General features: G+C 37.7%; 1 protein-coding gene across 2 annotated transcripts; it reads right to left on the bottom strand.

The window, feature by feature from the left end:
• Nucleotides 1-770: 770 nt before the first annotated feature.
• Nucleotides 771-12,089, bottom strand: zgc:153681 (uncharacterized protein LOC751719 homolog). Of its 2 annotated transcripts, XM_017408469.3 has the most exons (23): nt 11,886-12,089; nt 11,674-11,788; nt 10,251-10,310; nt 8,698-8,905; nt 7,616-7,772; nt 7,437-7,520; nt 7,157-7,261; nt 6,827-6,907; nt 6,553-6,622; nt 6,209-6,297; nt 5,973-6,080; nt 5,770-5,879; nt 3,177-3,213; nt 2,812-2,880; nt 2,600-2,655; nt 2,411-2,518; nt 2,249-2,307; nt 2,039-2,154; nt 1,900-1,942; nt 1,729-1,807; nt 1,379-1,561; nt 1,230-1,290; nt 771-1,136 (listed from the first exon to the last, which is right to left on the bottom strand). In XM_017408469.3, the coding sequence occupies exons 2-23, from the start codon at nt 11,741-11,743 to the stop codon at nt 1,098-1,100; spliced, it is 1,992 nt and encodes a 663-aa protein (XP_017263958.1). In that variant the 5' UTR covers nt 11,744-11,788; nt 11,886-12,089; the 3' UTR covers nt 771-1,097. The 2 variants fall into 2 exon arrangements, with proteins under 2 accessions (XP_017263958.1, XP_017263959.1); XM_017408470.3 differs by lacking the exons at nt 10,251-10,310; nt 11,674-11,788; nt 11,886-12,089 and adding an exon at nt 10,381-10,656.
• Nucleotides 12,090-12,172: the final 83 nt, after the last annotated feature.

The following is a 12,172-nucleotide window of genomic DNA, read 5'->3' as shown; positions in this document are numbered from 1 at the left end:
AAAGCAAAACCCGGAAAAGGGGTTTACGTTGTGCAGACAAGATAGCATTCAAACATGTGGACGGAGCTGTCTTTTTGATTCTTTTTTATGTGAATTTTAATCATCTATCATTATAATTACTATAATCAACTTTCCATGTTGTTTTCATATAAAAATGTGATATATAAAAATTAAAATAATGTGTTTGCATAAACTGCTAGTATGGTTCTTGGGTAATTTCACAAATGAGGAAATTTCATGATCAAACTTTTTTAACACTTTCAAAATTGTGTTTTTTGTATTTAAATTTACATTTCAATCTGTTCAATATTTCTGAGCTTGAAACTTTAATGTAAAATTAAATTGCATTAGGTACATTTTTAATACCTTTGTTAAAAAGTATATTTGAAATCCTCAAAAATATATAAATACACAGCTTACCTGTCTCCAACCAGCCTATTGTTTTGTTTTCAATTATAACTATCTTAAATTCACTCAAATCACCATTAGTTATTTTCAGGTAGTTTTCTTTTTGGTGCTTTGGTCTATTCCTTTGCTGTAATAATGTGAATATAATAAATAGTATATATAGTAATAACGTTACTTCATAAATAGCTCATATTTTTCTTGCTGAGCAATAAATAAAAAGGTAATTCTTAACATATTTTGTTTCATTCCAACTGTTATTGTCTCAACAAATTGCATTTGTAGTCCCAGAGTCCTAATCAGCTTGAGAAATAAATGTAAGAACTTTTTGAAACTTTTGTTTCTTTAGACAAAAATAAAATGTATTATGTTCCCAAAATATATTTTATTGTTTAACACATAACAAATCCAGATTAACAACTTTAAACCATTTCTCATTTGCATTTATTCTCTTAACACATCAGCTAGTGTCTATACAAAAAGAAGACTGTCGTGAAACGTTGCAAAGACAAAAACGGCATTGGTACTCGGGGCCCCAAAAAAGCCCCATTGATCAGTTAAAACACAATTAACATAAGTAAACTTGATCTACATTATTTGTAATTAGAAAAATAAGGGGAAGAATAAAAGAAAACATAAGCTATAAATAAAACAACAGCTGTTTTTATTTCACAGAAATTTGACTGAACTCTTCATTTTATGAAGGCCACATCCGGGATCTTGCCTTCTGCCTGTAGAGAGAAAACAAAAAAACAGAGCTTTAACTTAAGAACAGACATTTTCATGTGATGACAAACAAAAGAAAAAATTTACGTGAATATCACCTTCAACTGTGTGAAAATCTGCGCTGCTCGGTTGAAATCCCATCCATTATCCTGCAGACACCTGTGAGATAAAAATTGTAATACATCAGCTGCACACTTGTTGTGATATTTGCCATTTTTAATACTGAAAATATTTGAAAAAGCCATACTTTTGTGACCATTCCAAATTCATGCCAGATTTCTGTGAGAAGGCTGTGAGCATCTCCTGCTGTGGAGCTGTGAGGGTTGGGACGGGGCTGGAAGACGGAGTTGGTGCCGGGGCCACGAAGGCTCGGCGGATCTCCTCTGTTGTAGCCATTCGGATGAAAAGCTGATCATTGACGATGCACAAACTAAGATGGAAGAAAGTAGACAGATATTGAGGTTTAAAGCTTTCCGTCTTGGCAGGAGAAGTTGGACATTCCTCCACCATTCATTTGTCATATGAAATGTCACTTTTCAGTGAAATATTTTTGGGCCACGAGGTCAAGAAATGCTGAATAAATCTATTTTAACTTACCCAGAATTCCCTGCTGGGACTGTGATGAAAACTCGAGAGAAGGCCATGGTGGATTCTCTGGATTTTCCGTCAACAACAACTGAAAAAACAAATAAAACAAAACAAATCAGGACTACAGATCCTTTATCTGACAGAATAAAACAAAAGGTTTATGACAACCGTACAACTCACCTTCTTTAAAGACTCCGCTCACCGTGAACGATAGTAACGTGTTCTGCAAAAGGAAAATATTTTTGCACAATCAGACCAGGAGAATCAAAGCAGCGAGAGGAAGTTCTGAGCAGTGCTCATGAAATAAGCGTCCGCTCACCGTGTAGGTGTTCACATCGACTGTAAAAGAGGCGATGTCATGCTGAGTTTTTGGCAGCTCGTTGAGGAACGCCACAACGTTCAGTCGCGTGTGCTTGAGCAACCGAAACCGCATTGCTAAAGATAAAAAAAAAACCAACATCATTAGGCATCTAAAACAAAACTACATTTCACAGATACGACACGTAAAGAGCTGTGAAGGAGAACTCACTGGTGTCTTTGATCCTTTTCAGGTTTCGACTGTCTTTATAATACTCCCCCAGACTGCTCCTAAACGCCACAGCAGAAACAAACAAACAAAAAAAACTATTTACTGCATCTCTTTTATGTTGTAAATTATTGTAAGCTAGCGTGTACTTATGTGTGCTCCTACCTGGAGGGGTTCTGTGTGGAGTATGGTGTTGTGAGCGATAATGAAGCGCCATCATGATAAGCGTCCAGAAGGGGCTGTCTGTCTCCTGAGTCGTATATACTGTAGTACCTGCAACAGTCACACGTTAACGTTACTAGATTTGATCCCGAGTCTGTTGTTTTTAATGTAATTTAAAACTTCAACACTTACTGGTCCAAGAACCGAAGGACGAGTGTCTTGATTTCATCTGAGCCAAAGTAGCTCCCCTGAATTAAAAACAAAACAACAAAAGAAGCATTTATCAGGTGAAACAAAACCCACTGAGATTAAAGTATTACTCAAACATGACCATTATTAGAGAGGACACGTTAAATGTACTTCAGTGCATCACTATGAGTAAAACTACACAATAATGAGCCAACCTTGCAGGGGGGGATTGTGGTTGGTGTTTCAACATCAAACCCAATGGGTGGCGGGAGGTCGTTACCATCCTGACAAGAAATCACACAGAAGCATGAGAAAATCAAGCCTGTCAGATTGTGATTAATTGCTTTACGGACAATATCACAAACAGAAAATGGATTTTAAACACATGCATTTCACAGACTTTTAATTAAAACAGTAAAAAACAGAAAAAAGTCAGACATCCACACATTATTCTGATGACTCGTGTTGTTTTAGATAAACCTAATAAAATTGCCATTCATAATAACAAAATAGTTAGGACGATGACTAAAAAAGGGATGAAGTTTAGAGAAGAAAGAGGAAAGCCAGCATGTGGACATACCAGTTTGAGAAGCCGGGGAAACCTCTGCCGCACAGCACTGGTACACAAGAACAAAATCGAGAGCAAGAAAGTTATCATCCCAAAACCACCCAAAAACACGAATAAACAAAATTATACTCTGGTACTGAAAATACTACTGCCAGTAACACCTGCTGATTCACCCATAGTCTTTGCAATTTCATAATACTACATGTTTTGGGAGAATATGTTCATGTATAGATACACAAATGAGTATCCTTACAACTAGTGCCACAGGGTGTTTTATCATATCAATGTACATGTAAATCCACAAATTATCATACATGCCATGATCCTCCCTTCAGTTTCTTGTTGTGTATTTTAATTTCTCCCACCCCAAAGTGTACTTACCAGCAGGTATACTCACCCTCTCCCCCCCAACATGGTGACACACACAGATCTGACACGGAAGAGCAACACAAGCACACTTTTCTAGGGGTGCACACATACAAACATGCCACCAGCTGCCAGACTGCGCTGGAAACCAGAGTACACATCCACTTTGAATTAGTAAAATAAAGAGGTTATATGCATGGCTGGGAGAGAGGTGGTTACCGCCAGTGTTGAGTTTAATCCCCACCCCACCCCAAACTCGGGCTAAGAGGTTTGGGAACAGAACAATCTATGTCAATAATAAAAAAATAAATAAAAAATTTAAAAACTAAACAGAACAAAACAAGGTCTGGTTAAAAAATTATTAGGCAGAATTTAGAGACGAATGCCCAACATTCAGAGTCATTCTATAGTAATCTCGAAAGTAGTTTTGTCCAAGTCTGCACCTATATTTACGGCAAAGAAAGACGATCAGAGAACAGAGCTGAAAGAAGGACAGCAGGCCTCAAAGTGAGCGGCACCCAGCAGTCCCATCGCTCATCATGTTTTCCCCCTTTTCCAAAGAAGTTAGATGGTTTAATCTGAAGAGGTGGCACAGCTCTTCATGTACTTCAACTTTCTGTAGGTTCTTATATATATATATTAATATTATTATTATCATTTTAGACCCAAGCCTGTGTTACCAAATGGCTTGGAAGAAGATTAAGAGCTTTATTGTAGAGACAACACTCAGCTCTCTCCGTTTCATGATCAAGCTTTTTTTTCCCTCTCCTGTACTGGTCACAGTCATTGGAAACTGGAGGAGGAAGAGTTGTTTTCTTTTGTTTCCATTCAGCACGTTTTTCTTTTTAAACTGAACTTTTAATTTCCAGTTCAGAACACACTTCTTTCTGAAGTGTTTGACAAGTTTTTTTTGCCAAACTCTCCACTTCATTCACTGAAAAGCAGAGGCCTCTTGCAGGTGGAAAGGCTGAACGCAGTGGAAGAGACAACTTGTTTTTCTCTCTGCCTCATCATTGTCCCTGCTGATGATAAAATAACCCGCTCCGCCTCAGCCCAAAGGCTTTGCCTGTGTAGTCCCATCTTCGTCTCGACATGCATTCAGTGAGTCCGAGCTCACGGGGACTGAGGCCGAGTAATCGTGACTGTGCCTGCCTTAGGTTGTCCCGAGGTTTCGAGGTGGGATCTTACCCGTCATGGGCTATCCAGCCTTCCATACTCGCCTACTACAGGAGCCGAGTGGGCAGTGTTTCAATGAGGGGAGGGAGGAAATCACTGGCTGTGGATTGTCTTTGATTCATCCAAACATCTCTCAGGATGAAAAAGGATTTTCCCTTTCAAGACAGCACGCGTATGTTTATTCAGTGCTGTTCAAAAGATAAATTCGCTGTTTTTGATGCTCTTCACAGTACATTTTTTATCAGAGAGTCATGCTCAGCTACTTTGTGTCATATTTAACATCAGGAAATCTATGTTTTACAGCAGTTCAGGGGATAAAAAAAACATGAATGTCAGCAGGGGAGTGCTGGGTAGAGCATCACTGAGAACCATAAAGAAGAAAAAAACAAACAAACAAAGCAAAAAAAAAGGATGCCCCACAGAGAAGCTGAAAACTGGCAGAGAGAAGATTAAGTTCAATGAAAGAGTGATTTAAGCAAACTGAAAAGAAAACAATGTGAAATTAATCTAAAGCTTGATGTCCTCTCAGCATCTTTTGGAAGAAAAACGTTTAGTTTGCAGTGTGAAAAGAAAATGTTATCAAGTTGGAAAGAAAAATGTAAAACAAAATTGTTGTATATTGTATAAATGTATAAAATGGGACATGTATGACAGTAAATGTGTAAGTTATACAAACTTTATGTTGTTAAATGTTTTGAAATCTAACAAATACATGTATTTAATTATTGATGTTTTCCCATCTATTGGAGTGGGATTGATTTGGAGATATCAAAGTAAACAGCTTATTAAATGGTTTAGTCCCCCCCCTCCAACGTAAAATCAGAAAAAAATAGTTCTATTAATTCAAGATATGATTTCTTAAAAAGTTCATCCTTCTCAGAAAAAGGATTCAGTTACATTAAGCCATCTTAAACATTACTCAGAGTGGCTTGATATGTTTTTAGCACACTGCTGCAAACTCTTACTCTTCAGGTGAGACTCCCTGACACCCTCAGTTAAAACACTGAATGTTTTCTGTAAAAATAGCTTTTATTCCCCTCACCCCCCACAAATGTTTACTGACCTGATGTACGCAGCCTGGTCCTTAAAGAGCTCACACAGAGGGTTCCTGTTCAGCCACAGCTCCACCAGCTTCAGGCCTTTTATTTTCTCCAGCTCCCGGTCTGTCTTCAGCTAAAGCAAGTTGATGTGAGGAAGAAACGAAAATTAAAGAAACACACGAGTCACGCCGAGTCGTCACTCTGTAATCGAAGCAGCTAGGCTCACCTCGTTGTGCGAAAGGTTGAGGGCCTTGAGATTAGGCGCTTTGGTAACCAAGTCAGCAAGATCATCCAGTTTGTGAATACGGTTGTTACTCAGATTTAAACAAGCCAGCTGAAAGGTGAGAGAAGAATAATGAGCAAACTCAACTGGATGCACTACATTCTCAGAACGAGAAATTAAACTAAACCCACATCTCTGCTTCTATGAGAGGGAACCAAACCGATCGCTATTAATCTTACCTCAGGAATGTTTTCTTCAATGATCTTAATGACAGCCTCCATGTTTGTCTTCCTGTTCAGGATGACTTCGATGTTCTGGGACACCAAGTCTGTCAAAACAAAAAAGTTGTACTATAAATAAGAATACATAAGTATTAAAAACACCACCAGATGCAGCTACAGAAGTTAAAGGACATCCAGAAAGAGGATCTAATCAGATATGACTAATATAATAACGCTGCTAAATACAATAATAGCTTTCAACTAAGGGTGTTTGAATAACAGCAGCAAATTTTTTTCATAAAGCAAAAAATATTTTGTCATGTATCCTACTTGTGTGTAACAGGCTCTAAGAATAAAAGTACCTGGGTCCATTCGAATGTTGTTCAAGTCCAATGCTTGCTGGGAACCATCAAAACGTTTCGCCATGCATACCTGTTCAGATTAAACAACAGTCAATATGAGAAGCGTCATTAAAATGTTTAGTGGGTTGATTGTCCTCACAGTGAGAACCTTGCTCTAATTAAACCGACATTTTAAAGTATTTTTACCTACACAGACACCATATTTCTAAGAAGTCAGATGAAATCTAAACCACATTTATACTGAGTCTTTAAAAGATGCTTTTGAAAAATTCACCCTCAGATGTTCTAAGTGTTCAGGCTTCAGGGCAGGCGCGAGGAAGGCCGGTGGATTACTTGGGTTAACGTGTACTTCCACCTTTAAAAACAACAGACAGAGAGACAAATCAATAATCAGAGATATACTGTTAAGTTTTTGATCAATCAGTTATTGTGCAAAATTTTGTTTGTATAAAAAAAAAAAAGTTTGCAGGTTTTGTGATATAAAGTTATCACAGTATGACAACATTTCCTGGCAACGCTTAGAAGACTAATCATCAAAGACACTGCATTTAAATGAGCCAATACAGTAGTTAGCAGTGAGGTTTTAATCATTAACGCAACAAACCTTATACCCATCTGAGTCTGTGATCTTGTGGGAACATTTCTGTAAAGCACTGGCAGCAGCAGAATCGTCCACGTAGAAATGAACCCTGTTGTGGTCAACATGATACTGGATAGACAAAAAAACAGATAATATCTTATTAAAATCCAATATACAAATGTGTTTAGACAAAAAACAGTACAGCAAGTTATTTGAATATTGCTGAATACAAATGACTTGAAAAGTATTCATTTGATTCTGAACTGTGTTAACCCTAAAAATTATACAAAATCATGAAACCTACCTGTATAGGCGAGTAGGGAACGGTACAGATGTTCTGAATAGCTGGCACCAACCATTTCTTATCATATTTTCTTCCATGTGGTATCTGTCAAACAGAAAACAAACAAAAATTAAAATCTTCACTGACAGAGTTAGAGTTCAGATGTGCTGCAGGCGTGGAGTCGATGTAACGTCACCCACCGTTACTTTGTACCAGTTGGACTGGCTTCTCAGACCACCTCCACCTCGATCTCCTCCTCTCGCACCACCACCTCCCCCTCGTCCACCGCCTCCTTTCCCCGGTCGCCTGTCTCTGTCAAACCGTCCATCGCCTCTCCAAGGTCTTACATATGGTTTACTAAGAAAGAAAAAAGCAAGAGAAAAGGCAATATGTTCAAGGTCAACCATTTGACTTAAAATATCAATGATAACGTGATTAAGAGCTGATTTAACTTTTTAATTTCGTCTGACAGACGTTAAATAATGTGTTTTTACAAACTGTAAATATTTTGTGAAAGAAGCATCACTCTACACAACAGGTATATTATCAGGAATATTACACAACCTAAAACTACAAAATACATTTGATCAACAATTAAGTCAAGATCAAACAATCAGCAACATAAACAGCTTTTAGATCATTAAAATTCATTTTTTTTGGATTATATAGAGATTTTCACTAATTATTAGTTATTGCTTTATGTTATCACATAATGTGGCGATACTTTGGTTTTCCACTGAACACTGCTGACTAGTAATTATCCACATCAGTCACAAAGAAAATTACTACGTGGGTGCATCTCTGAACAAATCAAATAGCTTCATCCGGTCACATGAGGGTGCTAGCTTCCTCACGCTGACAGGGGATGATAAAAATGTTTAAACCAAACTGCACAGCCTCACTGTGTACGTGAAAAAACAAATACCACAGTTAAAAACCACCTGGAAAGTCCTGTATAGCCTGACCCGGGACAACAGGACTGTAGCTGTGTTAGTGCTATCGTCACAGTGGAATCTTTAGGTGCAGCCAAACCAAAGCAGCTTAGCAGGTTTATCAATAGCTGCCCGTATGTTCAACGTGATGCAGCTGTGTTGGAAAGAACAGCTCTAACATGCACTAAAGAGATCAGCAAATCATTTCGGATAAAAAGGATGAGAATTACAGGGTAAAAAAAAGGAACATGTTTATTACAGCTTCCAAAAATAAGCAATGAGGTCACCCATTCTATTTTAACTAACAAACAAAACAAATAAACACAATAAAAACAAAAGTCAACACTTACAATCTGTTCTGGGAGCTGTTGTCGGGAGGGTTGTCACTCATAGTCACATCCCCGTCTGTATCATCCAGCCTGGATTGGGGTCCAGGACCTCCAAACCCTCCAGCGTGGTTTCCGCGCCGACGGTCTCTTCGGGACCTGTCAAATGACCGACCCTTGTGAGAGCCTCTGCCCTTACGGTTGCGAAATGGTAAGGTTCTGTCATCGTGCTCTGTAGGGAGAAAAGAGAAATGTATCCCAAGCCAACTATTGCCTGATACTTTCCTTCTCTGTGCAAGAAACTCAAAAGATTGTTCACCTTAAAGATCTTAAAGTAATGGAATTTTGTCTTTAACTTAATTTGGTTAACTATACCACAGCTAAAAGAGCATAGCGTTTTATAATAAAACTACTTCTAAATGTTTCCTTTCTAGGTAATATAAACAAAAAAAAGCAGCATAAACCCCAACTTCAATACAAATGTGCAGAGTTTCTACATATTTTCTACTGAAACTCCATACTTTACCATATTTACTTTAAGGTAATAACTCACTGAACTACTATCTTCAAATTTACAGATTTCTCAAAGTTGGAACCACAGCACAAATAAATGCTGTGACTTTAAAAATAAATCACACAGGCAGCAGATAAAAATAAATAACATGCAACAACTCTTCTGTAAACAATAGGAGAATCATTTTTGAGCCTCAGGGATAAAAGAAAAAAAAAAGCTGTTGACTGAATTTTTTTCCTACACTTAATCATTGAATAGTCACTAGAGGGGTCTAAAAACTCACTAAATATAGCAACGAAGTCTCCAAGTTAGCAACACTGCCTGCAACCGGACCGCTCTGCTTCGATTAGATAAAACTTTGGCTCTGGTTCGCTTTACTTGTTGAAAGCATCAGTTTAATCCTTGTATCATAATTAGATTGGATGGCTTTACCGGGAACACAACAAAACAAAAACAGTTTTTTCCTTCTAATTTTTATAAATGACAGAGATCAAGCAATACAGAACTTTAACCCCTGGAGCCTGCATCTGTGGGTTCTGGCTCAGTAACTACACAAAAAAAGAATCCAGGTAGTAAAATCTTCAACTCAATGCTTAATAAGATAGAGGAACCAAAAAGTGACATTTTAAGCGACTGCTTAATATAAATTGAATCAAACTTCTCTATTAGATTATGGAAAATAACAAAGAGATTTATTTTCATGCTTATCCTGACCTGGAAATAAAAGCAAATTTGACTCCTTGTAGCAACTCTACACACCTGTATTTAGTTTTTTGTCTTTTTCTTTCCCCATACAGTATGAACTTCATGACAAGTTCCTCCTGTCCTGACATATATTTAAAGCACGTTTTTAAAGGCCCTCCACATGCCAGCGTGCTGCGCCACCTTGAGCTCCATTCTGCTCAGAGCATTTTATCTTTAGACTATCTAGATTATTTTCTGTACAGAAGTAGTACCAGAAACCAATCACATTTATTAAAACACTGAGCTGAGCAGGCGCTAGTTTCTTAAAGAAAGGGGTATATTCAGATGTCCCGTGAGCCTTTTTGTGACTTCTTGTTACCTTCTTGATGCGGGAAACCTGTGCGTGTGACCTCCCTTCTCACCATAAAGTCCTCACAGTCTGAAGATAAACGGCAACAACAACAAAGAAGAAGAAACGAGGTTAGAGTTAAGATGAACGTGTTTCTTACCGTTGTAGTAATGACCGCCGTCCGCCATATTCAGTGCTGGGTGAAGGTGAAAAAAAAACCCAGCCCTGAGTGGAAAAACACTCCCGAGGAGTTTAGACTTTCCTCTTTCACTAAACACAAATAATGTGCGACAATGAAAACAACTCAAACATCTCAGCTGGTTCTGATTGGGAAGAACTAAACAAAACAAAAACGGAAGAACGATGTAATCTGCAGGCACGTCTTTCACTAGCCGATAGCTTAGCTTAGCAAGCTTCTGCTAACAAACGGAGAGACGACGGAAGTAAACCTTTTGCAAAGTTTTCACTTCCGGGGCAAGACAAAGACACCGAAATACGAATTTTAACGGAAATTTTATGACAGAAAACGACATTAGTAAGATATAAACATAAAAACACGATCATTTTGACAAACTTGTATGCTTATTGTAGCAATTAAGCCTACGTTGAGAACAAAAAGTAGACAAAGAAAAGCTGTGGATGCCTTTAATTGTAAAAACAAAATAAAAACCCACTAAAGTTCAGTACTGTCCTAAAGTTGAGTCATTCCTCAAATTTATATACTTGTTTCTAAGGAGGCAAACATTTTTATACTCTTTTATAGTGGTCTTGATTAATAGCTTTTCAGTTCTTTGGAGAAAACCTTAGAATAGAAACATTATTTTTTTCAAATAAAAAAGCCAAAGATTGCTAAGTTGTGGAAATACATCTTACTAGTATTAATCAGGTCAAAATCTATATAAATAAAAGTGATATTAAGGTGGAAACTCTGATTCTTAATTACATAACTGACTTAAAAATAATCATTGTGACAGTATTACACTTTTATTAGGAGGATTTGCATGTGTCAAAAGGATAATAATACCATTTTACTGTTAACTATAAACTAAAATACTGCTCCAATTTTTCCAACACTTTCATAATTCGGACACAGACCTTAGTAATACTTACATAATTCTCACCTCAATTTTTCATTGGGGCATTTATTAGGATTTAGTTTGATGCTGTCCTCTACTAAGAACAGTTCAATTTTTCAGTACATCCTCTGAGTTTCCTTAAGAAAATCATATTCATCCAGAAGGTTTTATATAAATTAAAATAAAATCCTTGTTGACTTGATGCTTGTGTTATAGCAATGAAGCCTTATTTACTTTTAAATAAATATTTGAACGATACTACACACAGTTAACACGTCTGCTTTAATAACACTCAGCTGAATAAAGAAAAACAATAATTATGGTCTAATTAAAGTTGGAAGTCTGTGACTCTTGAGTACCGTTTTCCCTCCACTTACCATCGCTTAAAACACGTGTTACCACGGCTAAGTTCGGGTAGGTTCTGCGACACACAGTTACACGGTCCATCACGTAGAAACAGCCCTTTAGCCTTCAGGAAAAAGTTCGGTCACGCTGTATCATGGACAAAAACAACAACAAACTGTGAATACTGTAGCATTAGCGTTAACAATAGCTAAAGCTAAGCTAACTTTTCCCCCCGTTTTTTTACCTGTTAGGTGAGCGGTTGAGGTTAGCTTTAGCTAGCTTTTGGCGTTAGCGCGGCGGCTATCATTACCCCCGAACTCTCGGACACGACCCGACAATTTTTACTGACTAAAATATTTCGCCTTTGTAAAATAGTCGGCTAAAAAAATTGTGGGAAAGCGCTCCAACAAGCTGACGGGTCTGCGTAGCTCAGTTTGAACCGCGCTCATCGAACCTCCCGCACGAACTGTGGCGCCACCTGGTGGCGTTCGAATAACAACAGCAGGTGTTACGTTCAATTCTGTACCCCCA

The sequence above is a fragment of the Kryptolebias marmoratus genome, linkage group LG9 (genome assembly GCF_001649575.2).
Source record: "Kryptolebias marmoratus isolate JLee-2015 linkage group LG9, ASM164957v2, whole genome shotgun sequence".
NCBI lineage: Eukaryota > Metazoa > Chordata > Actinopteri > Cyprinodontiformes > Rivulidae > Kryptolebias > Kryptolebias marmoratus.
This window is presented reverse-complemented; position numbering and strand designations above follow the sequence as displayed.

What these genes read in the sequence shown, in the direction of transcription:
- zgc:153681 (XM_017408469.3), bottom strand. Translation starts at nt 11,743, where the DNA reads ATGGACCGTGTAACTGTGTGTCGCAGAACCTACCCGAACTTAGCCGTG. An exon ending in GAGCGGAGTCTTTAAAGAAG is followed by an intron (nt 1,808 to 1,899) that starts GTGAGTTGTACG and finishes TTGTTTTTTCAG; the next exon opens with TTGTTGTTGACGGAAAATCC. An exon ending in GTCCCAGCAGGGAATTCTGG is followed by an intron (nt 1,562 to 1,728) that starts GTAAGTTAAAAT and finishes CTTCCATCTTAG; the next exon opens with TTTGTGCATCGTCAATGATC.